This window comes from Epinephelus moara, chromosome 18 (genome assembly GCF_006386435.1).
Source record: "Epinephelus moara isolate mb chromosome 18, YSFRI_EMoa_1.0, whole genome shotgun sequence".
Taxonomy (NCBI): domain Eukaryota; kingdom Metazoa; phylum Chordata; class Actinopteri; order Perciformes; family Serranidae; genus Epinephelus; species Epinephelus moara.
Window position 1 is genome coordinate 23,109,595 of NC_065523.1, and position 27,321 is coordinate 23,136,915.

The 27,321-nt window shown below is 44.2% G+C and overlaps 1 protein-coding gene and 1 long non-coding RNA gene across 2 annotated transcripts; one reads left to right on the plus strand and one right to left on the minus strand.

Moving 5' to 3' along the window:
• Nucleotides 1-1,571: 1,571 nt before the first annotated feature.
• Nucleotides 1,572-5,483, plus strand: LOC126405255 (transcription factor Sox-9-A-like). Its single transcript, XM_050068904.1, has 3 exons — nt 1,572-2,320; nt 2,704-2,951; nt 3,237-5,483. Exons 1-3 carry the CDS (start codon nt 1,893-1,895, stop codon nt 3,998-4,000), a joined length of 1,440 nt encoding a protein of 479 aa, XP_049924861.1. The 5' UTR covers nt 1,572-1,892; the 3' UTR covers nt 4,001-5,483.
• On the minus strand, nt 5,224-19,112 carry LOC126405256 (uncharacterized). The gene is made up of 4 exons (XR_007571563.1): nt 19,032-19,112; nt 16,612-16,859; nt 16,357-16,466; nt 5,224-8,677 (listed from the first exon to the last, which is right to left on the minus strand). It is a non-coding gene; the product is annotated as an uncharacterized LOC126405256 (long non-coding RNA).
• Nucleotides 19,113-27,321: the final 8,209 nt, after the last annotated feature.

Sequence of the window (27,321 nt, forward strand, 5' to 3'; positions counted from 1 at the left end):
CTCTCAACAAAGTGTCCTTTGTCCACCGAAAACAAGTGTTGGAGCAAATCCAGCAAAGTAGATTTTAGTGTTGCGACACGCTTTTGTTTTGCTCCGCTCTTTCCACTGTCTTTACATTTAAACGTGTTTGCGTCTCTAAGTAAAATTCATATATGTTAAATATAATATCATATTTAAAATTGCCATGCATTTATATTATTGTTAAGTTAGTAACATTATGATCATAATAATCCTCATTTTCATTATTATTCGAGTATTATAATCGTTATTATCATTATTATTATTATTATTACTACTACTACTACTTTTATTATTATTATTATAATGATCATTATTATTGTTATTATTTTCATATAGATCAATGTATTAATTGTAAAAAAAAAAATGCAAATAAATTACAAATCAGCAGTCATAACACATTCAATCAGTTAAAAGAATAATCTTCAACCTGTTTAGAAAGAAACCCTTGTTTATCTCAAGACATTATGGGTAAAGTTGGAGATACATTCATGTGCCCTGTTGATTCTTTTCAAGACGACGTGATGTTTTGTTTTGCAATCTGCTCCAACAATAACTCGTCTGCCGGAAAAAGGGAAGGCACAAAACATAAATGTTGAGCGGGAACTTAATATTTGAAATATGATTTTGTAACACCCTCTTAGTTTGCTCCGCTCACTGCAGCCCCTGCTCGGTTGCAAGGCTCCCTCTCAAGTTTCTGGACTGCTGTCTCCCCCTATTGGCCCCTGCGCTCCTCTGTGCAGAGCTCAGCAGCCAGACTGAACTGTCTCTGTGCAACAAACACTTTGGACGCGACTGCCCGCATGTTGTCACAGACTCGTAAACATGAATGTTAATTCCAATGAAATCAGATTTATAAAAGATCAGATTAAAAAACGCAATTTTGTCCAAATGAGAACTGCTTTTATTTCTGAATAAACCAACTTGTGTATCCCTTAAGTAGATCTCATATAAACAGCTGACTGTTTTCAAATATAAAAATATGCCTTTTATACCTTTATTGGGAAAACAAAGGATTGTCAGTCCGGGGAAAGATGTGTAAAGATGCAAATAAGTCTGTAATTTCTGTAAAATGAAACTAAAAGAAAGAAAGTCTATAAACTTATAATAAAGAACAAGTCTATATGAACTAAATTAAAATGTATTTATGCTTGTAAAAGTCTCATTCAGTTGTCGATACTGATTTTGTGTATAATCAAAGAAAATTCGTGGTATGGTATATTATCATATATTTAATCTCCATATCACTATAATATCAAAATGCTTCACATAACATTTGTGGTTAAAATTTGTAATCACAGCCCCCTTTTTATTTTTCTCTCAGCAGGTGCAATATAAACTTTTAGATGTTAACTTTTAAACTTTAAGTTATAAATGAAACCAAAGATAATGAAGGGGAAAAACACCTTTTTCCTACTGGAGCTTGGTTTTCGCTGTTGTTGACTGCAGACTTCTGAGCAGAGTCATATTACGTCTCCGCCTACAAAAAGTTTCCCCCAATCATTTCCTTGCCGTCAAACATAAATCCAGCCATCGCCGCCTGTGCTGCTAGACTCTTCAGCAATCCTCCAAGAGCAGATCTCCCAGTCACATTTCTCTTTAAAGTTCCACTTGCAAGGTTGAGCATTAGAAAGCGATCACCTGCAGTTTGCCTTCTCATCTGCCAAACTGTAAAAAGTCGAATGCGCGTAACAACTTTTATTTTTGACTTTTTTTATTTACTTCAACGGATTCAACTTTGCCAGTCACGCTGTGCGCACTCACAGGCTGTCACTGCAGTCTTTGGGCACAGCACTTGGATTTAGACAGAAGGATTTCTCCCATCTTTTGGTGTTTGTTTTTCACTGCGAGAAGCTGTTCTTTAATTTTTTCGCATGAATCTCCTCGACCCTTACCTGAAGATGACAGAAGAACAGGAGAAGTGTCACTCTGACGCTCCGAGTCCCAGCATGTCTGAGGACTCCGCAGGCTCGCCGTGCCCGTCCGGGTCCGGTTCGGACACTGAGAACACCCGGCCGTCCGACAACCACCTTCTCCTGGGTCAAGACTACAAGAAGGAGGGCGAAGAAGAGAAGTTCCCCGTGTGTATCAGAGATGCCGTGTCCCAGGTGTTGAAGGGTTACGACTGGACGCTGGTGCCCATGCCGGTGCGCGTTAACGGCTCCAGTAAAAGCAAACCTCACGTCAAAAGACCCATGAACGCATTCATGGTGTGGGCTCAAGCTGCACGACGGAAGCTGGCCGATCAATACCCGCATCTGCACAACGCGGAACTCAGCAAAACCCTGGGCAAACTCTGGAGGTAGGTTCGCTTTGCATTCTCAGTCATTTTTTGCAGTGCGTTTTTACGCGCCGCTGTGCGCTTCGCACCATTTCTTCGATGAAATGCACCACCTGCCTGCTGTTTCACGTAGCTTCACAGGGAATTTGACTCATGCATTTTTAATTCCATCTCTAAATATTACAGATTTTTCTTTTTTTTTATTGTGATTTTCGATACACTACTAATTTTTTGTTGGCTTAAGAAACCTTTTACAGCTTCTTCTTGATTATGGATATGAAATCAATACATGCAGTAATCAGTAAAATGAACGTTTCTTGCAATAACTTATCAACTGTGTCACGTGCTTGTTGTTAAATGAAAGCCTTTTAATGTGAACCTCCATTTCTCTGTGATATCTTCAGATTGCTCAACGAAGTAGAGAAGCGCCCATTCGTGGAGGAAGCTGAGCGTCTGAGAGTGCAGCACAAGAAAGACCACCCCGACTACAAATATCAGCCACGGCGGAGAAAATCTGTCAAGAACGGGCAAAACGACCCCGAGGACGGCGAGCAAACCCACATCTCTCCAAATGCCATATTCAAGGCGCTGCAGCAGGCCGATTCTCCTGCGTCCAGTATGGGCGAGGTGCATTCTCCAGGGGAGCATTCAGGTAAGAAAATTTAAAAAAAAAAGATTTAAAAAAATAAGATAAAGGAAAATAAAAGCAACTTTCTAGTATTTTTTGCATGTGTTTGAGACTGTAGAAATAAAAAAACTGGAAGCCTTAAGGGCCTTGAACAGACACCCGTTAATGATTCATCATTAATGATTAGTGGGTTTTACAAGCCATCATGCAGATACACCTGTCAGTGCTCAGGTTTCCTCCTCCTGAAAGCATTAACATTTACGCTTTATCACTTTTTACACAAGCTAACTTTGCTTTTCCTCTGACCAGGTCAGTCCCAGGGCCCACCAACACCCCCAACCACCCCAAAGACAGACCTCCCCTCCAGCAAAGCTGACCTGAAGCGTGAGGGGCGCCCCATGCAGGAGGGCACCAGTCGCCAGCTCAACATCGATTTTGGAGCTGTGGACATTAACGAGCTGAGCAGCGAGGTCATCTCCAACATCGGGAGCTTTGATGTCGACGAGTTCGATCAGTACCTGCCACCTCACAGCCATGCTGGGGTGACCGGAGCGGCCCAGGCTGGCTACACCAGCAGCTACGGCATCAGCGGCTCCTCAGTCAGCCAGGCGGCCAATGTCGGAGCCCACGCCTGGATGTCCAAACAGCAGCAGCAGCAGCACTCTCTGACCACCCTGGGTGGAGGAGGAGAGCCAGTCCAGCAGGGTCAACAGAGAACCACCCAGATCAAAACAGAGCAGCTGAGCCCCAGCCACTACAGCGAGCAGCAGGGCTCCCCACAGCATGCCACCTATGGGTCCTTCAACCTGCAGCACTACAGCACCTCCTCTTACCCCTCCATCACAAGAGCACAGTATGACTATTCAGACCACCAAGGTGGTGCCAACTCCTACTACAGCCACGCGGCGGGCCAAGGCTCCGGCCTGTACTCCACCTACAGCTACATGAGCCCAAGCCAGAGGCCGATGTACACCCCGATCGCTGACACCACCGGGGTGCCCTCTGTGCCCCAGACCCACAGTCCGCAGCATTGGGAGCAGCAGCCCATTTACACACAGCTCTCCAGGCCATGAGGAGGCGGCCCTCAGCACTGACTGTACAACACCCATCTCATGCATAGACTTCTTGCCTGTTGGCCTTTGTGCCTCCATGACACACACCCTTCATTGCCAACAGAAAAACATGACAAGGACTTTTTTTATAGTTCTGAAAATATATCTTTGGATTGGCTCACAACAGTGCCTTTTGTATTGGTTGGAATTGTGATTATATTTTTTTAGATATAATGTTTTAAAAAAAGTTAAGTCCTCTGTGAGGACATACTGGTTATAAATATTTTAGTATGTACTGTGTATGTGTTCTACTCTTGTCATCATCGTCATAATCAGTGTCATCAGCATCCTCATCATCACGATTTGAAGGTTTAACACATCTTAAAGGAGCGGGTACAAACACCCTCAGTGGCCTTACTTCTCACTAATGTATTTTTTGTACAGAAGTAAGAAACATCTGTTTACTGACACTGCCGTCTTATAATACCTACAGCCTACTTTCTGCTTTGATTTTTTTTGTACTGTACATATTTTATTGTAATTCCCATGAGATGCAAGAATTGAGCAATGCAGGTTCAGAATAGATTTGAATTTTTGGCCATGATATGACCGTGTCATCAGTGAATTAGTCAAATATTCTACTTATTGTTCTTTGCTTTAGCTCAAATTATTGTGTTCGAAACGCCATAGCAGGTGCCATGTAACTCTACTAGGGGCCTTACTGTGTTGCTAGATGTAACCGAGCAATGCTTGCTTTTATCTGGGTACTGCCTTGATACCATTGGTGCCTCTGGAGCCACAGTCGGGAGGCTCCGTCCACTGGCATTGCGGTGTCAAAACCACAGCGTAGTTCTGACTTCCTGCTTGAGGAGATGCAGGAAGTGACCTTTGACCTGATTCTCCTCAGCAGCCAGCAGGTCTGAGTCTGGCGTGCTTCTATCATTCCTACAGCCCCATCCTTTATCCTAACCTTTTTTTTTTTTTTTCTTAATTTATTCTTTAGCATTAATTTTATTTGAGAATAACTATTTGCAATTATCTTTTTAATTCAGCAGCGGCTAACTGAGATGAAAAGTTTTCAGTGGACTAGTTTGCTGTTATGTGGTACAAATTTGTTTATTTATCATTTGTAAATGTTTCCGTATAAAAGTTTCTTTTGTTCATGACCTAGTTATGTACAGATTACTTATAATTACACAATGAGTCTTTCTCTTTTTTTAAAAAAAGAAAAGAAAAACTGGAAGTTTTCTCTTTTTTTTTCCTTTCTAACAAATGAATTAATGGATATGGAAGCTGCGGCTGTTTTTGTAAAGAATTTGCTGGAATCAACAGGATACTTTTTGTTTTTGGAAAAAAAAGTTGTGTTCCTCATTTTATATTCTGTATCATTAGTTCTCATCTCGTCATCTCCTTAATGCAGTTTCCGTAGGTAAACATGGCATTGTCTTAAAAGCTTATCTTTTGTATTATATTGTTTGCAATAAAAACAAAACACTGAGAAATACGTGATCGCCTTGTGCCTTTAATTATCAGCATGTTTCATACATTATTATCTGTGTTGTAGTGTTTGTCAGACAAAGATCAAAGATCTTTTATGACAAGGTACCTTCCTCCGGCAAAGACCAGCTAAATTACGGTGTTAGCCTACATTCTGAGTCTGAATCACTTTGGAACAACTCGAACGCTCAGAAAAAAACAAGATTGTTTTAATGTGACAGATAATCTGATTTCTGCATTAATCAGAGGCAGCTTGTCAGCTACCCACTGCAGCACTTGGGTCACATTACTGTTAGACCGATGCGAAGTGACGAAAAAAAAAGTCAGTACATTCAAGTCGTGGTACTGGGAACTGTGGTTTTGCTTCTGGCTTCTCAGACCATGAGGTCACAGGTCCATTATTACCACGGCCTATTGAGAAGATGTATGTCCACACCCCTCCCCCCGGGCCTGTATACACGACAGCTTAAAGAAACAAACTAGACATTGAATATTGTTTATTCATTACTGGCCAAGTAATATAGGAATCGAGCTGACCTTAATAAATCAGTGACAGTGTAAACACAATCAGGTACTATAACTTTGTGTTGAAATTCGAGGCACATTCACAGATGACGTCTCTTTCCTCACATCAGCTCGACTGAACCTTTCTCTGCCACCCACCGCTGCACCTCATCACACAGTGATGACTGGACAGGGGCTTTTTTTTTCAAAGTTCCCTGAAATCATCATACAACTGATTACACAATGCTTTCAACTAAATAAAAATGAGACAATTATAGTATTGTGTCCAGAAAGTTGTCAAGATTTACCTCAGCAGAACTTTTGCAAAAAAGAAAAAAGGTAGATAAATTGCATTCATACACTATGTATATGAATTATTCTAGAAGAAGAAGAAAAGGAAAGCCTCCTCATAAAGGTGTTTATCATACTAATTATTTATTCCCATTTGTTACTTGTCTAGTTAGCACAAAATGTAAGCAACAATAAGTGCAATTTTACATTTTAATGACAGTTTTTTAAGTTTAAAACACATTGTCAGTGTATTTCAAAATGCTAACAGTAATGCTGCGTAACATTTCTATTGTATGCCACCACATCAATATGATGACAACATCCCAAGATGGCAACGCATTCGCTCACATGCTCTGGGGTATGTTGGAAGTGGAAAACAGTCGCTAAGCTGTGGGAATGTGGGTACTCTGAAAGGGAAGTTACACCATTTTAACACATAATACCACATGGAATTCACTGGCTGATGATGTGCATTAGTAAGACTGTATGTACACTTAGAATTTTGATTTAAAGTTGGCACCCACAGTGTAACTTTACTGCCTTAAATCCTGGCGCTATCAATGATGTGGTGCAGTTGAAGTAATAAAATGTCCAAGTGTTTATTATGCTCCTCTTTTGTTTTCAGTTATCTCTGCTCCGGCTTCTTCCTCTGTAACTTTGCTTCAAACTGCTGCCTCTAGGAAGCAGCCGCTGATTAAAACAGTATTGTGTTATATAAACTAGAAAAAAAGAAAAATAAATCATGAATATGCAAGACAGTGTCCTACTGCAGGCTCGACTCTGCTGTCTCTGGTTAAACATGAGGGATGACATCTTCCCCTCGGACAGTGAGGAGCAGAAAGAGTGTGTGAAGCCCGGCTCCCACAGAGAGCCCCCCTGAGGCACATCCATCACTGGATCTCCAGCAGCTCAGACCTGGAGCGAGGCAGCAGGGCCTCAGGGTCCAACAGGGCAACGGGGGGGGGGGGGGGGTCATTACATTACATTTTTTAGGATAATGCAAAATAGGGTTCAATCTCCAAAATGGACACACCGGAGACTGTGAGAAAAATGACTTGAATGGAATTACGAAGTGCATTTAACACAAACATTGACGTTACAGTTGTTGGGAGGAGTTCTTAGTATAAAAGTAATCTTGCCTGACTCAAACCATTGGCAATAGTCATCATCACAATGTCCTAATGCCGTCTGAGCTGGCTCCAACAGATACATAGTAACACAGGACATGATTGGCTCCTGATGGAAGATGTTGCCTGTGAGTTCAATCGGAGCCAACATTTCTATTCAGCAAACATGGAAAAAAGTCCACAATGGTAAACACAGGTCCGTGTTTCTCCAGCTCGAGACAATGACCAGATCATTTTTGCTCAATTGTTTCATTCTCAGGTTGTTGGCAGCGCGCGCATGGGAAAATGGGAAAAGTTTACATTTGCAGGTCCAGCTCTTCAAAAAACAATCGTGAGTTCAGATGAATTGAAATCAGGTGAACATATTGTCACTTCTGGGAAACAATTAGTCTAATGAATAATGAGAACTCCTTTAGCCAAACACTATTTCTGCATGACCCCTTCCATGAGGAACCAAAACTAATGTAGTTCTTTTGTGTTAGTTGTAATTCTAAACAGAAAATGAGTGTTTACACATTTGCTTTGCAGAGATGACATAAATGGGAACATTAAAAAAAAAAGAAGAAGTCAGAGAAGAAAATTTTGTTGTTTTGAAATACAGTTAGAGTACCTGAATAAAAGACGTGGACAGTGATAGCCGCTTTCATCGCATTTCATCAGAATCGTGTGTCATGTGTGTCACCCAATCAGGAAATGACATCAGCATTGAGGCTTTCCCTGAGTGAGACCACGGTGACTCATTTACTGGGCTTTTCTACGGAGACAGACGGCCTTGCCCAGTAGCAGCCCAAACATAATGATAAATTTAATATGTTCCATACAGTGACTTGTCAAGAGAAATAACCATTATCACAGCAACGACTCGAATTTTAACTGTGAAATGAACTAGAAATTTCAAAGCAACTATGCAACATCAGATAATCAAGATCTGGGAAACACAGCCACGGCTGTAAGTCTGTTTTAAAAATAAAACAAATAAAAAGCTGCTTTTCTAACCCGTGCGCCTCAGCCTCCTGACCTCAGTTCAGAAAGTCTTGGCAGCAGCAGAGTGACCCAGCCAGGGAGTGGATCGGGGCCTCGATGGGACTGCTCCCGTCCGAGCAGCAGGAGCGCCCTGATGAATGTTTCCGAGAAGGATCGGAAACAAGACCAAATTTTCTTTTCTTTTTCTTTTTCTTTTTTTTTTCAGACAGGCCTTTCCATGGGCAATTTTCCCAGGACGACCCCATTATTATTCCACAGAGACGTCTGCCCCCTCCGAACCCTATGGGTGGTCTTTCTGAAGGCAAAAGGAAGAGGAAAAGAAAAGGAAAAGGGGAAGAAAAAAAAATCTGGTGATACACCCGCGGAGACTGGACAACAATAAAATACACAACAAAGTAAAAATGAGACAAAACAAGTTGGGGAGTCAAACAGCACTCTGACATATTGCTTGGTGTATATGTGCTGCGTGTTACAGTATTCCAAAGAGTTTCTAAAATGGTCTAATCAGGGCAACAATGAACATGAAATCATATCCAGATATTTGTTTGTATTTCTAACATTATTGTGTGCTCTTAGTGGATACCATTCCTCTGTTTAGATTACCTACAGCGACAGTTTGAATTGACCCCCACACTGAGTTGCTTTTAAATTGTCCAGTCCATAAAATCCTCTCTTAAACCAATAAGAAACATCCAGTGGAGGAAACCTCTGCTAAATCACCGAGAGAGACAAGCTGACCACAAGGCCGTCTCCATGGAAGCTACACCCTCAGCTGAAAAACTACTATGTGCTGATTCAAGCCGGGAGCAAAGGGAGGGCACATTTCCTACATCCTGAAGCATATTGATTATTGTGTACATTCAATCAGAAGAGTTACCTGAACAACAGCCATCGGAGTCAACTCACTCCTCACTCCAATATTTATTTAGGTTTACAATCCCCTCTTGCCACCGTTTGAGTCGACTTAGGAAGTGAGACTTTGCCCCGCGGCCATCCATCTTGCTCTGAGCCCATGAGGACATCAGCCTGTGCCAAGAGGCCGAGCTGGGCCAGCCTGCTGGAACCCTTGGTGAGCTCCCTGCCTTTGTCTGAGGATGTGGAAGAAACCTGGCACCGGCCCGAGGTCAGCGTCACAAAATTATATTACCATAATCCCATTAAGTGTGTCTGAGGCCTCATGAGCTCCAGCTCAGTCTGGGAGGAAGGTAGGTGAGGGCTGGCAGTGGGTGGCTGAAGAACTCAGTCGGTGGATGTTATGAGATGGAAGCTTACCTGCACTTTATATGTGTATATTTTAGCCTATATTTTTGGCACACAATACACACATGCAAAGATATATCATAAACTCATGTATTAGTATAGGCCTCAGCTACAGCCTGTGTTGCATCACAGTATGTGCAACCTATTTTCTGTGACATAAATTGAGTGAACTGCCCCAAAAAAAGCATATAAATGTGCCAAGAAGGAAGACAGCTCTCCATAATTGAAGCCAGGAGCCAAACAAGATGATGGATCAAGTGGGTTTGCCTATAAGCTTTACATAATCAAAGTTTCTCATCCTTATCTTTATTATCCCTCGTCCTTCAGAAAAGGATTCTCTCCAATAATAATGAGATTTTCCATCCGTCTCGACATTTGTTTCCAATTAAGACGCTGAGAGAAGCGTCTGAGCGGTCCAACTGACCATGGATACAGTAGTTTGTCTTTACTAATTCCCTCGTCTATACCTGGTAAATCTCCACAGCACGTATCCTTTTACGGTGCACATGCCCGTTGGGCACAGGTTGTTTTAGGGGATGCATATTGACATGTCAGCAAAAGTGATACTATTCTCACAGGGCATGAGAGCTGAATGTAAGCTATGCTCTGGCAGTTGAACCTTGAGGCGCAATCGGCTGTAACAGAGAGATATTATCTGACATGTAACACAGGAATGCAGCCTAGTGTCTGTGTTGTTTCATTGTTTGAAATTGGGAACACAGCTATGTTTAAAACACCAAAAAAAGTCTTAATTATTCATAGATTTGTTCAGCTACTGAATTGCAAACAGGAAGACTGCTCTGATGCTTCTGTTTGCTGACTTAAAATTTCAATTAATTATCTTTTATATTTGTCCTGTACTGGATAACAGTATGAAAAATAGTCTCAGATCACAGTGAGAGTGGGATGAGTTGCACAAGGGTTGGGAGTGTATGTGCATGAGGGAGTGAGGTATTAGTGGCTAGTTCTTGCGGTGACTACAGTCAGTATTGTCGGCAGCCATTTCTTTACTTACAGGGCCCAGTATATCAAACATACCTCCCCTATGTTTGTCCATTCCATCTACGGGACAACCAGTGAGACTTAATCCCTTGTCCAAATAAGTTAATACCTCAGCTAACATGTAAAAGTAAAGTTCAGGGCCAGATGCAGATTCCTGAGAGACAGACGGTGCCTAACCTGGCAGTAAACCAATTAATTACACACAGAGTGACTCAGTTTGTCATGGAGACATGGAGTGACACACACACACACACACACACACACACACACACAAAACTCTGCGGGCTCTCTCTCTCACAGACTCACACACACTGACAGAGGAAATTAACTGTTTTGTTTAGTCCACATTTTTCATAATTCTGCCACTTTGCATGCCTCTTCATGTGAATTTTAATGTGTGTTTGTGTGCGTGTGGGTTTCTTCTCCCTGCTTCTCACCCTCTTCCCTTTGCTGACCCCCCCCCCCCCCCCCAGCATGTGTTGTGATATGGTTCGTCTCTGCGGCCTTCTCCTTTGGGAGAGGAGCTTAGTGAAATATGGGCAGAATGCCTTACGGTCAATGGGGTCTTCACCGGCCTCATTTCCTCCATGCAGAGCTCTGTCAGGGAGCGCTAAGCAGACCCCCCAGGCCTGATGCTGACAGCACAGGAGGAAGCAGACAGTATAGAGTTCCCTTAAAATTAAAGCAAATATCACCTCACTGTAATAAACAGAAGCAGTAACTCAATTTGAGTAAAGGGGCTAATAAGACACGAGTGTCTTGTGATTCGCCACTTAGGGGTTGCTGTGTGGATTACGGCGGCAGGACAGCTGACTGCTCACACATCATGGGTGACAAAATAAGCTGCGTGTTAAATCTGCGCTGGCTGTGAAACAAAAGCTCATGTCTGGAAAATTAATAATAATAAAAATAATAATTTAAAACCTAATGCAACAGGGCTGTCACATTGAGAGCAGCGTCACATGCTCATGCTTTCATTCTGTAACTTGCACAGAGTTATGTGTGCAGCCTCTTTAGCGCATTAATTGGTAGCAGTTCTGGGATGGGGGTTGGGCGACGCTTGGGTTTGTTCTGCTGTGTGCCCCTATTATTTTCTCCACAGGCAGTTTAGTGCTTTCCAACTACCTCTGAAGCATCAGCAGTTTTGGCCTCATCGTGCACAGAGGGGAATACTTTGAAACGAGGTGCAGGGGGACTCTCTGCAGGAAGCTTTTATGTAACTCTAATTTTAGAGAACAGTTGTTTTTACAGATGCCCATTTCTCTCAGACAGTTTTATCTGTTTGATGATCGCGCCTCTTCTCTGGCAGACTATCGTTTAGTACAGCTCCAACTCACATAAGTCAAGATTTAAAACTCTGATTCGGCAGCTGTATTGCTAACGGAGATTAAATCTTTTCCAGTGCTCTCTTTTTTTCTGCCGGGGGCTTAGAAAACATGGAATTAGCATCACGTCCCAGAGTGCCTTGCAGCAGCAGCTGTGGGGAACAGGTGTGTGTGGTGAGCACATGGTGAGGGTGATGAGGTCTGCCACATGTTAAATGCATAAAACACAACATTAGAGTCTAACCAGCGCAGAGAGGGACAGCAAGAGATGCTTACCTCTATCGGACCTATGTTTTTGTGTCTCTGTTATAAGAGTAGAGGAAACTAGGAGATACATCTGGAGGAAGAGACAGTGGAAAAAAAATGTGAAAAGGAAAAAAAAAAGGTGCCAGTTAAGTATCTTTTTGACGTGGGCTAGATGCAGGAGAAATTTGAATCTCTCACTTCAGGGCAGGATCGCACAGTGGGATTTCAATAAATGAGTGAGTGCTGTGCCCAAATACAGAGCCAAAGCTGCCAGACGGCACATCCAGCCCTCTCTCCCTTTCTCTCCCTCAGCCTTTTTCTCAAGTCACTTTCTGTAACTTGCTGTGAAATTCCAAGGAGACGTCAGGAAGAGAAGAATCAGGAGGCAGACATTTGGTTTTTATGTGCACTAAAGCCAACTACTCAAAGGCAACACGGCATGTTTTAACGATTATTTTTCTTGCAGGAGAGATTTGATTTCTCCTTGTTGTGTCTGTTGTCCTTTAATGCTCCAGTTTCCTCCCAACTTGACAAATGTCATCTTTGTTAAGTCTAACCCCGCACAGATGACAGGATGAGGCCTTGGTTTATCAAACTGCAGAAGAGCACACACTGGTTTCCATGGCAATAAAGCCTGCTGGCGTTCTTGGGCCTCGATGGCCCATGGGCATTGGCCAATTGCAAGTTAGATAAAGCTCCTTACCCTGGGAAAAATCATGCCCTCTCCTGATTTATGATAGCTGTGAAAACTTCAAAATTCTCTCCCAGACGTGTCAACAAACATCACAGCACAGGTTCAGCTATGCGTGTGCTCATGTGCAAAGATCCAACAGGCCTGTTTGACACCTTGTTAAGGTTTTCCTCTCCTTCCTCCTGCCCTCTCTATTCTTGCACATCCATGCCTCTGTGGCCCTTTGGGCCTTGGGCACTGACCCCAGAACTCTGAGGATCACTCAAAGGAGCCTCCTAACCACCACAACACTCTGGGAACATTTGGCCTCCAGATTTTCTTTTTTCCCAAGGTTTCCCCATGAACCTCCTTTTAAAGCTTATCTTGCATGCGGGCAAAAACACTACAAAATAGAGACAAATGAGAAATCATATACAGACTTAGGGTGAGAAATATAAATATAAAACATTTCATGTCTGAAAAGGACTAGGAAGAAGCAACATGCTTGTCCAGTCCTAACCCCAATGTAATCCATCACTAAGCAGACCACTACAGAAATACACTCTCCTCACAATCGATCAACCACACATTTACACCACTGCACCCAGTGCATTCCACAAAATCACCCCACAAACTGATATACACATACTTTTGAGAGTGGTGCGAAAACACCGTTGTTTCAGATTTAATTAAATTTTTACCTCTTAGATTGTACCCCCACTCCCTGTCCAAAAACATTTTTTTGTATGTTGCCAGATAGTAAGTTATTCCTTGCTTTGTACGTGACTTGAGCCATTTTGAAATCTACTAGATTCAGAAATTTCAGTTTATGTGACTTCAAAAACAGGTTATTAGTGTGTTTCCGATATCTAACACTGTATAAAATTGTTATGGGTCTTTTTTGCAGTATAGATAATGGTTGTTAATTTCAGTAATAATACTACAGTTACCCTCAAATCATTCAATCGATCATATTCCCGGATTCATTTTCGCAATCATCGCACATGCACGTCACACAGCAGCAAGCTAGCTTGGAAGATGGAAAGATTATTGTTCTAGGTAGCTGTACTCAGACTCTCTCTACTGCAAAAAAAAACACAACCTCAAAACTCCTGAGACACCTACTACGACCGGCAGGCTACAGAAGATGGCTGTATCCCTACAATGGCGAAGCAACCAAAACTAGGTTGGCTGCATGCTACAAAAAACTAATGAAGCTTGTGGTTAAATATGTGGTAGATGAAATGTTGCGTATATCCATGACTGACTCTCCATCTTTCAGACAGATCCTCAGGTGAATAGCGGTCACAGACAACAGGAGACTGCCAGGTCAAATTCATTTGCAAGCTATGTAGCGTTAGCAATGCTTATCAGCGATCAACCTGATATTCACACAGAGGCTCACGTGCAAAGTTTGATTTTGAGGAGAAAGGACGTAATTATCACTTCTGTGGGGAGTAGTGTAGCAAATTATTGCTAGCTGGGAGTAATAGCCAAAGTTATGATATTACTTTTGAAAAGAGTCATGAGTAATACATTACATTTTTTGTGTGATGAGCCCAACATTGCTCTACAGTTACAAGTCTCTTTTAAGTCTCCATTCAGTCATACACCTGATAATTCAGGGGTCTATTAACCTCTACATTACAGGTTTTATGTCTTACCTACACCATGACAAAAGTCCAAAGGACCTGTGTCCCTGTGTCTAATCTGCCAAAGTACTCCACAATAACCATGAGAACAAACTCTCCTGTAAGATCCAGGAATGCACTGTTGCATATCAATGACCCACATCAACAGAGAAAGACAGAGAGAGAGGGAGAGAGAGACAACAAAAAGAGAGGATAAAAGGGCCCCTTCCTAACACAGTCACACACACACACACACACACACACACAAACACACACTACAAACACACAGAGGCAGGCAAGTCCGTGAAATATGACAGCCCCACGGTGAAGAAGGTGGGGGTGAGGGAAGCCATATTGTAACAATCTTATTCTGTGGTCATTAATCGTATCCTGCTGTTCCAGCCTCCCCGACCGTGTGCGCTGAGCGTATGTCAAACACATTTCCCCTCTCTCGGTGGGCGCACTCCCAGCCAGCTCTAATGCTGCACAAAGACACAAACCCTGAGAGCTCCTGAAGGCAGACAGGCCAGATAATCTCCCCCTCGGACTCCAGCGCCAAGTCCAGAGCCAGCCATAAAGACACGGAGAGACACAGGCCCACAGGGAACGTCCTCTGGCCTGGCTGCCGCTGCCGATGCTACCACACTACGTTCTCAACAAAAGCCCTGACAAATCACATATATTGTGAATGAGAAGGGAATATTTCAACAAACCTCTTTATCTCTGTCCCTGCTGGCGTCATGTCTAAAAGTTGTGAAATGCTACTGTTTAAATGTACATGGCCTCACTGTTGCTTTTTTACCACATGGCTTTCCATTAGTGGGTTCCAAATAACAGTGCAGATGGCTTAGCTCAACTATCTGTCCTAGGTAGGCTTATATGATCAGTACAAAGGGACACTTTAATGTGACATTGGGTTGGAATCGAGAACAAAAGTAATCATTCGAGATACGCTCCTGTTATATAACTGATTGCAGTTTCAGTATTCCACGGCAATCCGAAAATCTGTCCATTGATAAACATAGACAATTTCTGGGCAGCCATGGGTATTTGGCAGCAGCAAAGTGGTCTTCCCTCTCGTCCTTTTTTATCCATCTCTCCCTCCATACTGCCTGTCTTGCTCCCTCTTTCCCCCTCCTGCTGTGAGCAGCCTCATTAGGGAAGTGATAATGTAACCCCTCCGTTTCATCAAGCGCTGCCATTTGTCATTATGACTGACAAGTGCCGAGGTGGGCCAACTGAGTGACAGGAAGTAAGGCCTCCCATTGGCCATCCGATAGTTTTATCTATCGTCCCACCTTTCTCTCGCTTTTCTCTTTAACAATGCCTCGGCGCATAAAGAAACACAGCCTTAAAAATGATAAAACGCCACCGCTTTGCGCTGTCACTGTGAATGCTATCAAATATGAACACATAAAAAGTATTGCTACCATCAATCACTCTCTATATCTCCAAATTGTAAGTGGGTCTACATATGTCTCAAACTGCAACTGAGGCCTGTTGCCAGAAACCTGAGAAGTCTCTTGACAAGTGGAGTCTCCAGAGCAATGGAAAATCAGTCCGAAACGCCATCAATCACGGCACAGGAGATTGGTTGAAAGACCTGCTTTTCACTAACAGTCTGGTCTGAGATCCTGACAAGATAATAGATTGTGAAGCTGCCAGAATGGCTTGATTGAAGAGATGTATCGATCGTAAATCAAAGTTTTTCCAGACAGTGTTGCTACTGTAAGTGATATATCGGTATCACTATTAAAAGAAAAACACTTTTTATGGCTTCCATTAGAGCTGTGGAAGTGGGTCATTATGCAGGCTGGAGCACAGGTTATTTTTATCTTACCAGAAAACCTCGTCTCCTGTGTCATCCCTAGCTTGCACCACTTGAATCAGCTGCTTCTCTTTCCTCTGGAGCTACCAAAATATTCAGAAACTCAAGGGCTGGGCAGCAGCCTACAAGGGAAACAAAAGAAGGCTTGTAATAAACGTTACAATCACAGCAAAGATAAAATGATAATCTGAGTGTGATGGCAACAAGTGAGCGCACAAGAAACACTCCTAGCATAAAGACACACTTAACATGATCAAATTAGTTTACCTATGGCCGAGGGATGAATGTTAAAAGCTGAATATGCTTTGACAGAACCCTTGACCTCTGGGTCTTAGTTGTGGTGGGCGCCCGTCAGTGAGGACAGGAGAGGGGTGATTGATTGGGTCCCTGTCAGCAGGCTCAGCTGGACATCCTAGAAAGATCTCCCCATCCATCAGATCATCCAGACCCAGGAGGAGCTGCTTCCAGATGGGCAGCATTGTTCCCAGGCCACCCTGGCAGACGCCTTGAAGACTCTGCAAGACCCAAAATGTTACTGACAGCAGCCGCAGTCAGCCCGAAACCTTTGCATCTGTGCCTGTGTGTCTGCACGCTTCGGAAGATGTAGCACACACCCAACCTAATCGATAGCATACACCGGATGGGAGTTGCAGAAACAATAGCTGTCATTACAATCACTAGCCATAGCTCAGCGATCATAGACAGAGTGGAGATAAGAGGTTGCAGTGATGGTGCGCTGGCAGCGATCACTGTGTCTAGTGCCTAGTGAGGCGTATCATGGAGACTTAATTGTGGTGCAAGGCCTAATTGCATGGTCAGGACAGGGGGTAATGAGTTAATCCCAAGCCAGTCATCCATGATGAGGAGAAGCAAGTCCTCAGCACAGTAATTACACTCCTGCTCATTAACCTCTAAGCTTCGGGACACGGAAGTGCGGGATGTGTTAGATATTCGATCATCTTGTAAAAAGGTTTGATAACAGGTTGAGCATTTGTTTGTGGTGAAAGAATTAAGCAACAGTCCTCACAGCATCCACCAGCCAACCCAGGGAGGCCAGAAGTTCAGTCAGTGATTTGGAAGACCAGGAGTACTTGCCAGGTTGCGAGCCCTGCTGACAGATTAGAATGTATTTTCTAGGAAGGACTATTCAGTAGAAGAGGACCGGGGAGATATTTAGGGGAATGGGTGGGGATATATGTGATCCCATGGCCCCACTATGACAGGCGTCACGCCACCCTCCACGTAATGATCTCTTCCATATGGACCCAGGAATGGTCAGTCTGTGTTTACACGAACTGATCCCCAAAACGTGTCCCGAGACTCGTTCTCTCCTTCTCTGGCACTGCAGCGCGGGAGGAGAGCAGACGAAAGGCGCTTGGGCAATCAGGACACCCCCTGCCGAAGGTCCATTAACTTAGGCTGCACAGTGGCACCAAGCAGAGCAGCAACCTGCCAAAAACACCCCCCAAATCCACATGCACTTACACATGTACACTTAAACACACACCGATCACTGTTAAAGATTACACCCATCATATTTTCATAATTGTTGGAGGCACCTGAAGTCAAGGCCAAGTCAACACATTTCGCCTGGCAGCTTGTGAAAAGGGCCATTTATGTGGCGTGCATATCAAAAGCACTTCATCTGTGTTTGCTTCAGAAAATTGAAGAAAATATCAAGGTGTCGCATTAAGATGGCATCCTTACAGAATCTGAGCTTCTTTGTCAACCTTGGACTGGAGAAGGTGTCAAATGATTTTAACAAGGTGGAAGTCTTAAGTCTCTTAAGTTTCACTGCCAAACTAAATCCTGGCAGCTGGACTTCAGACTGGTACTGGTCACTGCAACGGTACTTACAACCTCCTGCTCTGAAAGCAAAGGTGAAATGTGGAACAGTTCAGACTGTTTGGTCCTTTGCAGCCAGTGTACATAGAAAGGTGTAATAAGCAGTCCAGGGGATTGACCACAGTGGTATGAGACGATCTCACAGTGACAGAGAAATCAAACTCAATATAAATGAGACGGTGATCATTTCTCTGGTATACCTTCTATATGTTCGGACTCATCATCAGCATAGAGAGAGGTCTCCCTGATAGCCTCTCCTCTATTCCAAACACCAATTTACCCTCAGAGTATAAACCCCTCTGTGGATGTTTGGAGAAGGGGGCTCTCCCCATAGTCTACTTAAATAACCACTTCCCCTGGAATGAAAACAGATCCATTATAGGACACTGGTATCTCCTCTCCTACTGAGGCACCTCTCTCAGTCCTGACTGAGTTCAGGGTCTGGGCTTAGCGATGGGCGCTGTGATGGCGGAAAACTGCCCCTTCTCTGTTGACTCAGAGCTGGAAGTGAGTAAGCTGAACTCAGGCCTTGTCTCACTAGGGACCGGCCGCACCCCGCTAATGACATCCAGCCCTTGACATTCTTAAAAAGTCTCTGGTTATTAAGGAAAACAAACAAGGACATCAGACTCACTCACTCTCTGTGCTAACAAATACAGTCCCCAGGCAATCCGGTAGATTGCTGGTGCAACTTTATAGTCCCCTGTTGAAAATCAGATCAGGTTATGGTGATTTGGAATGCACAGTGAGTGTAGGCCAGTATTTATCCTGTGAAGTGAATGAAGGAGACAGCCGTAGATTTGATAACATGCAGAGTGTGTGCAGGAAGGGAGTGTGCCTACCTGGCTTAGAGACTCAAGTTTTCCAGCTGCTATACTGGGAGGAGCAAAGCAAAATAAAAAATGCCTACATTTGCAGTCTAGAGTGATGTTTCCTCATTGCATGTTTTTTTTTTTGTGGTGGGATGTGGTTCTCATCCCATTGGAGGGAGCTCTTCCACCCCCTCCACCTGCCCTCAAATCCCCTTCCTCCCCCCTCCCTCCCCCATCTTGCCACACATCATTGCCCTGCTAAACGCTGACAATTGGTGACAAATGGACTGCACTGCACACTGTGCGTCAGTTGCCCCGGGAAACGGTGGTGGACTTGGGGCAGGGAAGGAGAGCAGAGGAGGAAGGGAGCGGGGAGTCCTTGCAGCAGCAAGGCGCCTGGCACAGGTGGCTGAAAATCAATACAGATCCGGCCTCTGATTGGGCCTGACAGCACAAGAGCAGTGGAGTGTGGGAATCCACTGAGTGCCACACACAGCTAAATTGGATGATGGAGGATAGGAGAACAGAGGAAGAGCAGAGGGGAGAGGGAGGGGCGAGGACACGTTATTCCACATTATCACAATGACATTTTGACAGGGTGACAAGGACACACTCCGAGCGCATGCTCACATAAGACAGGATAAATGAGAAAGACACTTTAACAGATGGCATCTGAACACTTACGCACAGCTCATATTTTGCATGTTTCTGTAGCTCGTTTAATTATAGTACATTCTCGAGGGAATTACACTGTCCAGGGTTAACAATGCAGCTGCTGACAGTGGCATGTTGAGCTATTAGGGGACTAAATGCTCTGGTTTAGTGCAAATAACAATGACTCATGCATGCATATACACTCGCACTTGCAGGCTTGCTTTCTGCCATACACAAACTCACTCTTGCTGAGCTTGCAGTCACAGTTATTTCACCCGAGGCTGAGTGCATGCAAAAGTGTGGCACTGTGGCCTCTGTGCCGCTGCTTGCCCTAAACATGTGACCAGCCGCTCCTGCAGGCCCAGAGAGGAGCAGCCAAATGAAAAGAGGAAATAAAACAAATGAGTCAGGCAACAAATAAATAAATAAATCAACAAAGAAGCAAGAAGAAATTCTTTCTAAAATATGTTAATCAATGCTTTTACTAGGCTGTCATCACCTCTGTCATGTCTTGGAAGAAGTTCGTTGGCAAGTGCACACAAACGATTGACGAAATTGTTTCAACACCATGAAGCATAAAACTCGTTTTCCCATTTTCCATTGTTTACTAACTCGAGCATAACTCATCAACAAATTTGTGTGTGGAATAATTGTAATTTCCTCCAGAAGACAGATGCATCTGTCACATCAGTGTCAGTGATACCACGATTTAGTGCAGAGAACAAACAGGAATATTCCTACAGAGAATAGAAGACAAGTGACACAAGGAAAAGGATTTAATCAAACTTTTATGGCAAAGAATTGCCTTAAGAGGTTTTTGGCCTGTGCTCAAACTCTGATGTTTGTTCACCATGACTAAATATACCATTTTAAACAAATCTACAGACTGTACTTTCTGGCTGTGGATAAGTCGTTTGTGCAAAATTGAATCGATGCTGATTAACTGAGGCTTAAGCCAAAAGTTTCTTCATCAGATAGTTGGAACCCACTCAGGGAGACCCCAGTCCACTGTCAGTCTATTTGACAGGGAGGAACATAGAGTAAGTGACATTCCCACCCTGCACCCCCTGGTGAAAGACCCCTCCCACATATGACAGTACAAATTAATCAAGATCCCAGACAAACCCTCACCCTTCATGCAACAAAAGGATTTTCCCCGGCCCTCTATGGCCTCACCAGGCAATTAAACTACATGTGCAAGTGTATGTGCACATGCTTATAGGCAGCTATATCAACAACTGCATCCCATGTCATAAATTCTTCCTCATGCATTAAACATGAGCAAATATCTGTGTCAAAACCAGCAATGCATATTTAGTGTTTGCTTTGTAAGAGTGCATGTGTGTGTTTGTACATGCATGTGGCGGAAAGTGTGTTTTGTGTGAAAAGGGGGGCACGGAGGGGCGCCGCGATCAGCTGTGTGCAGGTTGCCGTCTTTGAGGGGTGGCTGGGTGGGGGTTTGAGGACATGTCGGCCCTGTGTGTGGGAACCCCGCGCTCCTCACTTCTCATACATTGTTCTCCTGCTCCTACAAACCGTTAATGCCACAAAAGATGCTCAGCCTATTGTGGCCCGGGACAACTGAGGGGGGAGGGCAATGGGGCGGAGGCAGGCAAAGGGAGGAGGGGTCTGGCCTAGCCTGAGCCTGGTATGGCTGCCTTGGCTACCTCCCCTCCTTTCCTCTCCTCTCCTCTTCTCTCCTGTCCTCTTCTGTCCTCTCTCCTCTCTGCTCCTCTGTCCTCTCCTCTTCTCTTCTTTCCTCCTCTCTCTTCACTCAGCTCTGCCACTTAGCCCCTCTCAAGAGGATTTGGCAGGGCCGGATTTAGGGGGCCGATGCTTATCATACAAAAGAATTAAACCAACTCAAGGTCCGAGCTTTCTCTTCTAGTCCGCTATGGCTAATCTGAGAATCTGTGAAGGAGGGCTTAGGTGATGTTACATTTTCATTAGACTTCTGATGGCAAACGGGCCACTAATGGTAAGAGCCCTGGGTGCCATTGTGATGCAAATCCTGATTATTTCTTTAATTAAAGCATCAGAGGGGGGGCAAGAGGGGAGAAGGGGTGGAGTTGACACTGACAGAACTGCATGTCCTTACCCCTACTAGACAAGGATTCTCACGTCCGTCCCAGACTGGAGATCTGGGGCTCGGGGGGATTTGGCTGGTTTGTGAAAGGCTGGTAGGGTTAGGGGATTGAGGCTGAGCCTTTGAATCTGTGACACAGGTCGCCTATATTGCCTGAGAGGCTATAATTTGATCTAGGCCCCAAACAAGTTACATGATCTTTCTTGCAGTGTGAAGGCTTTGACTCCATTTGAAGTGAACAGACAATCACATTAAACTGGCATTCTGCAATGATCAGCGCCCATCTATGCTCCTCGGGTCACATTACCTCACAAGCACAAAATGTTCCTCCTCACTGCTCAAATCTTATCATGTTTATCACTGCAACGTTAATTCCTAAAAAAACCCAAAGAAGATGGGTTCAGTGGGATCACTGTGAGCTGAAGTGGAACCGTTCACAACAAACTAGCTTAACGATTGATAGCCGCAATGACCGTCTGTTACTGCAGGCTGAAAATTAAGGCAGTTGCTGCTGGTTTTTCTGTCCTGTTCCCTAGAGATGATGTGTGCCACAAAAGAGGAAGGCAGAAAAACACTGACTGTTGGGGTAGATGAGCGATCCACCCTCAGGATCTGTATTGTTTGTCCTCGCCACGGTTCTGGTATTCATGGGAAGACTCTGTGTACCCTGTGCGGCTGTGGACCAGATGTGGTCCTAAGCTGACTGTGAAGAAGGACAGGGGCCACTGTTGGCACTGGAGACAGAGAAGAGAGGGAGAGAAGGCGGGAAACAGAGTGGTCAGATGTGTGCAAGACACCTCCCAAACCACCTCTGATCACCCTCCAGTAGCGGGTGAGAACTATGTGCACACGTGTGTCATGGTTGGTGGTGAGCGCGCGCTGCTGGCGATGACTGTTGGAGTTGGAGGGATGTTGGGGGGGAGTGGTAGGCGGGAGAGGAAGGGGTGTGTGTGGAAACCCTGAGAACTTTTTTTTTTTTTTTTCCTCTTGGCGTAGCTGCACTGCTCTCCAGGACCACGGAGTGTTGCCCCCCTGCAGTTTAAGCCTCTGTCTCTTTTTGTCCCCAGCACAACAGCCTGTGGCATTCCATGGCAGCAAATCTGGCTGTGCTGTCACATGGGGGAGATTAGCCAAACTAAGACCTCAATAGAATGCTCACTTTACTCACCCATTCCAGCAGTGGCCGCCCCCCGCGCCCAAACACCCTCACACACCCAATTTAACCGTTCCTCGTCTAGACAGAGTGCAAAGCGATTATTATTGGCATTATTAAGACTTATATGCAATGCTCTTTTTCTCCTTGTCACATTCCCAGTGGTACACATGAGCTGCCAAGCAATGAGCCTTATTTCCCACTGTGCAGGACACTTCCTCGTCAGCCTGGCCTGTGCAGTGCTCCACCTGGCCAAGCTTGAGCTTCTGAGACTAGACGCTAAATATCTTGCAGTGGATTTACATCTATTTCCTTTCCATTTTCCTCACTAACTGCGGTTTCTCCTGCCTTCCGGCTCCTCCGGTCCACCTCCCCTTCATAATGCAGTTATTCTGGGCTTGGTCACAGATATTTAGAGCTATTCTAGCCACACCGCCACTACCCACACACTCACCATTCTTATCTGGCAGAGGGACACTCGGAGGAGGATCTTCCAGGAAACGAAGCTCCAGCAGGCTGCAGAGGTCTGTGGCTGCCTGAAGGGACCTAGGATGAACTGCGAAGGGGACAGGGGGGAAACAGTGGAGATCTGGGTTGAACAGAACCTTCTCTCAGGGGGTACTGCAAGAACAAAGCCATCTGACTGCATTTATAGACAAAGAGGGAAACACATATGGTTCATGTTTGTAGCATGTCAGACTTACACCACTTGCCCCTTTTACACAACCCCTCCAGCCTCATTTACATATGTATTCATGCCCAAATGGGAATTATTAGATTAAGATTTACCAGATATATTCCCTGGGTGTGTTTTTCTGAAACCCGCTTACATCAGGTTGGAGTTAATGCGCTGAAAGAGGACACTTGACAGATTATAATAGACAGAATCTGATGATGGTTATGATTTTAGAGCTAAGACCATTGTTCCAGTTATTGGTTAAGTGAATCAATCTTCCTCTTTGGGTTAGCCTCACAGATATAGCAATGGCTGAGCTTCATGAGGCCCAGGAGCTGAGGCCGGAGCAATAGTCTGAGTTTGCAGCTGGAGTCTGGGGGCCACAGTTGCAGCGGCACAGAAAATAATTAGGTTTATTTTCACGTAATGGTCTACTGCCCAGAGCAGCACCATTGCTAAGCATAGGCAAAAAGCTATTTAATCGCTGCCACATAAAAGGACCTCTCTTACCGCCTCCCAAAATGGATGTCATTAATGGACCAGGTCTGGTTGAAAAGGGGTGAGGGTAGGGACATCGCAGGCAGGGGGAGGGTTGATACATTAAGAAAGGATATATGGGCAAGAGCTGCCCAATCCAAACTGGCGAGCCGCTCAGGGCGTGCCTCAGTGGCACTGCTTCCCTCACCTGTTTTGCATTACAGGCAGAGCAAAGGCAACAGTAAACCGTGAACCATGAAGTTTAACCATTAAGCATTGCAATATAATTGTCGTCTACGGCATATCTGCTCTCAAGTCACGTAGCTGACGCACATATTGCTGACCGGGAACATGCAGAATCTGAGCTGCGTATAGACCACGAGAGAGGACACTCAAAACCCACACTACATTACAGTCTAATCACAATCTCCTGCCAGTACCGAGACATGCCACTGCAAGCCATCTGTTTGGATTGCTAATTCACCGAAATTATACATCACAAATACCAATGTATTGCTTATTTTCATCAACACATAGATATTAAATTCTGATCAAATCAACATATTTAAGATTCTGGTTCCAAACACATCAGGCTGATTTTGTTTATCCTCATCACTCAGTCTGTTGCTCTCCTCTGACGTAGCTATTTGGCAGCTGCAGCCATCTACAGCTAACCCAGCGCACCACAGTCCCAGCCAAGCTTAGCCAGGCCTGCAGCAGCAGTGGGCCTGCTGGCTTTTACTGGACAGATTAAGTCATGCTTATGCGTCTGGGAGACGTTGTGAGACCCAGTGATCATCTAAGCCACCAGCGATCCAACGCAACCAGTGGAGGGGAGCACTAGTGACGTTCGCAAATCACGTCATTTCCCATCTACTACAAACCCTTGTACCTCCAACCCGTGGCGCACACTACAGAGTGCCTAGCTCACCTTGCACCCCCCTGGCTTCAGAGCTGGAATCTATGCATAAGCTGTGTTTGTCCACGGCTTTTGGAATAAAGTGCTGTATAGTCAAGAAAGTGGTCATAATAAAGTAAGACGGATAGGTCCAAGATGAAAGTAATAGCTTTGGATCACTGCATAGGTGGAGGTCATGTGCGTGTAAACGATCAGAGGGTGGGGTGCTCCGCCCCTGTAGCTCTGTGGGTTTTGGGTGGGTGCCTTCATCTTTCACCTCAATGAGAAATAAGGCGCCTTACTGAAGTTTACCTCTCTTTGTCAGACTTTGGGTGCCTGTCAAACAGACAAACCTTAATCACCTCCTCTTGGCAGTTGACCCAGTTCTTATAGGCTGGCTTTGCAACATGGAAGCTGTGGGCATGTCCAACATATCCATTAAGTATGGTTTAATCCCAACTCGTTGCATCCCCAGGGGCACAGGATTACCAAAAAAATCTAGGAAAATAAGGACCGGATTATTAATGGGGAGACTAGTGAATGTTTTTGTCACAGATGACCTCTTGCCACTCTCGTGACGCACACACACACACACACACACATACACACAGTCGGGAACAGGAGTGAAGTCAGAGCTTGGCACAGCAATAGTGCGGGTACCTGAGATGTCAGGCTCCTGGCTCCACTGATTCAGCCTGTTATTGCCCCTTCCTCCTATTCCTTCCATCCTTCCCACTTTCCACTCACAGCAGCAGTGCTTTGCCAGTGGGGTCACCATCTCACACAACACTCTCACAATGCTGTATTGTCTGTAATATGCTAATATTGGCGTAAAAGCAAGTGATTTTAGACAAAAGTTGACTAAAGGTTTGTGATGTTGCTCAAACAACAATCCCCCCCCCCCACTCCTGCTAAACAGACTCTGCTATCAGGCATTTTCCAGCTGTCTCATGTGGTAACCCTTTGGCTAATGGCACCAGAATTAGTATTCATGAAGCATCCTACACTTCCCTGCTTGTTTGCTCTCTGCTGTGTTCTCACCATAAATTTGGCTCCCGGAACAGCAACTTACAATGGTTTAAATACTTCTTGTTTTGTGACTGCATGCATGTGAAAGTGTGTGCCTGTGCACATATGTCAGGATACACATGTATGAGTTTATGTGCGTTTTTTTGCATTTGAGTAAACTTGTTGATTTGCGGCGGCCACAAAATCGTGCAATCTAAGAAGTGATTCTGGAATTTCCATAATAACTTGTGACCTTTTGATGTTTAATTGTTTTTGTAGTTTACAGGAAAGCTTCTGGGACTGTCTTTCAGTTCTGTTCTTGTCAAATCCCTGACCTTTATGAAGACACAAACATTCACTGCAGCTTTGAGAAACACATTCACTGCAACTTTGACAGGCCATTGGGATTTTTTTAACCCATGCTCTGGTTTGGAAAACACAGCGGCAGGTTGGACAAGGAAACAAGGGAGTAAGCATGCTGAGACAGAAGCTGTGAATCCCCACTCCCAGAAGGCTACAGCAAGGAACGTGTGATGTTTTTTTATCGCCCGTGGCAGAGGGAATGCACCCCTGGTAGCCACAGGACAGGACACTCCCAGCCATCTCTGGAGAAAAGGGAAGCACAAACCACAGAAGTTATAACAGATACTACCTAAAAAGAAGTCGTCACAATCATCACGTCATGACGAGTGGGAATGACTTGACAGGACAGCGTATTTAGACGCACGCAGCACAACTTCCCCTTTAGAGGCTGTTGAAAAGGAAAATGTGTCTGCATGATATCACCCATGTCAGACAGACGTGACAAAACAGAGAGAAGTGAAAGTGCATAATGTCTGCGTTCAGCCCACAGTGATGATGTCAAAGCGTCTCATGAAGATATCTGATCAGGCTGGGAATGTCTCTACTGTGTGAAACATGACTTGTTAAAAACATGAGTGTGGATATGATAGGGTAATGAAATGATCTATTACTAACATCTGACTTAACAACTAATGAATGAGCTCAGGTTTTCCCTTATTTTATGATTACGAGTAACTCTTTGAATTAAAAATAGAGAAAAACCATCAGAGTCCTATTTAAAGTAGTAACACAATGACATATGTGTTTCTGACATATAATGAGTCATTTTGTGCTCATTAATACAGCATTAACTCAGCTGTGTTATATTTCTCTTTAGGAATCATAATTATTTTAATGTTTTGATCTTATTTTTATATATATAATCAAGGGTGTAGGCTTCATTTGGACATGAAGTGGGGGGCAAATGGCAGGAAAACTTTGAGCGCCAAACATTTCCTGCATTCCGGTGAATTTTATGCACCAATTTGTGCATTTTTTGTATCAATTAACTGGTTTAATACCAAA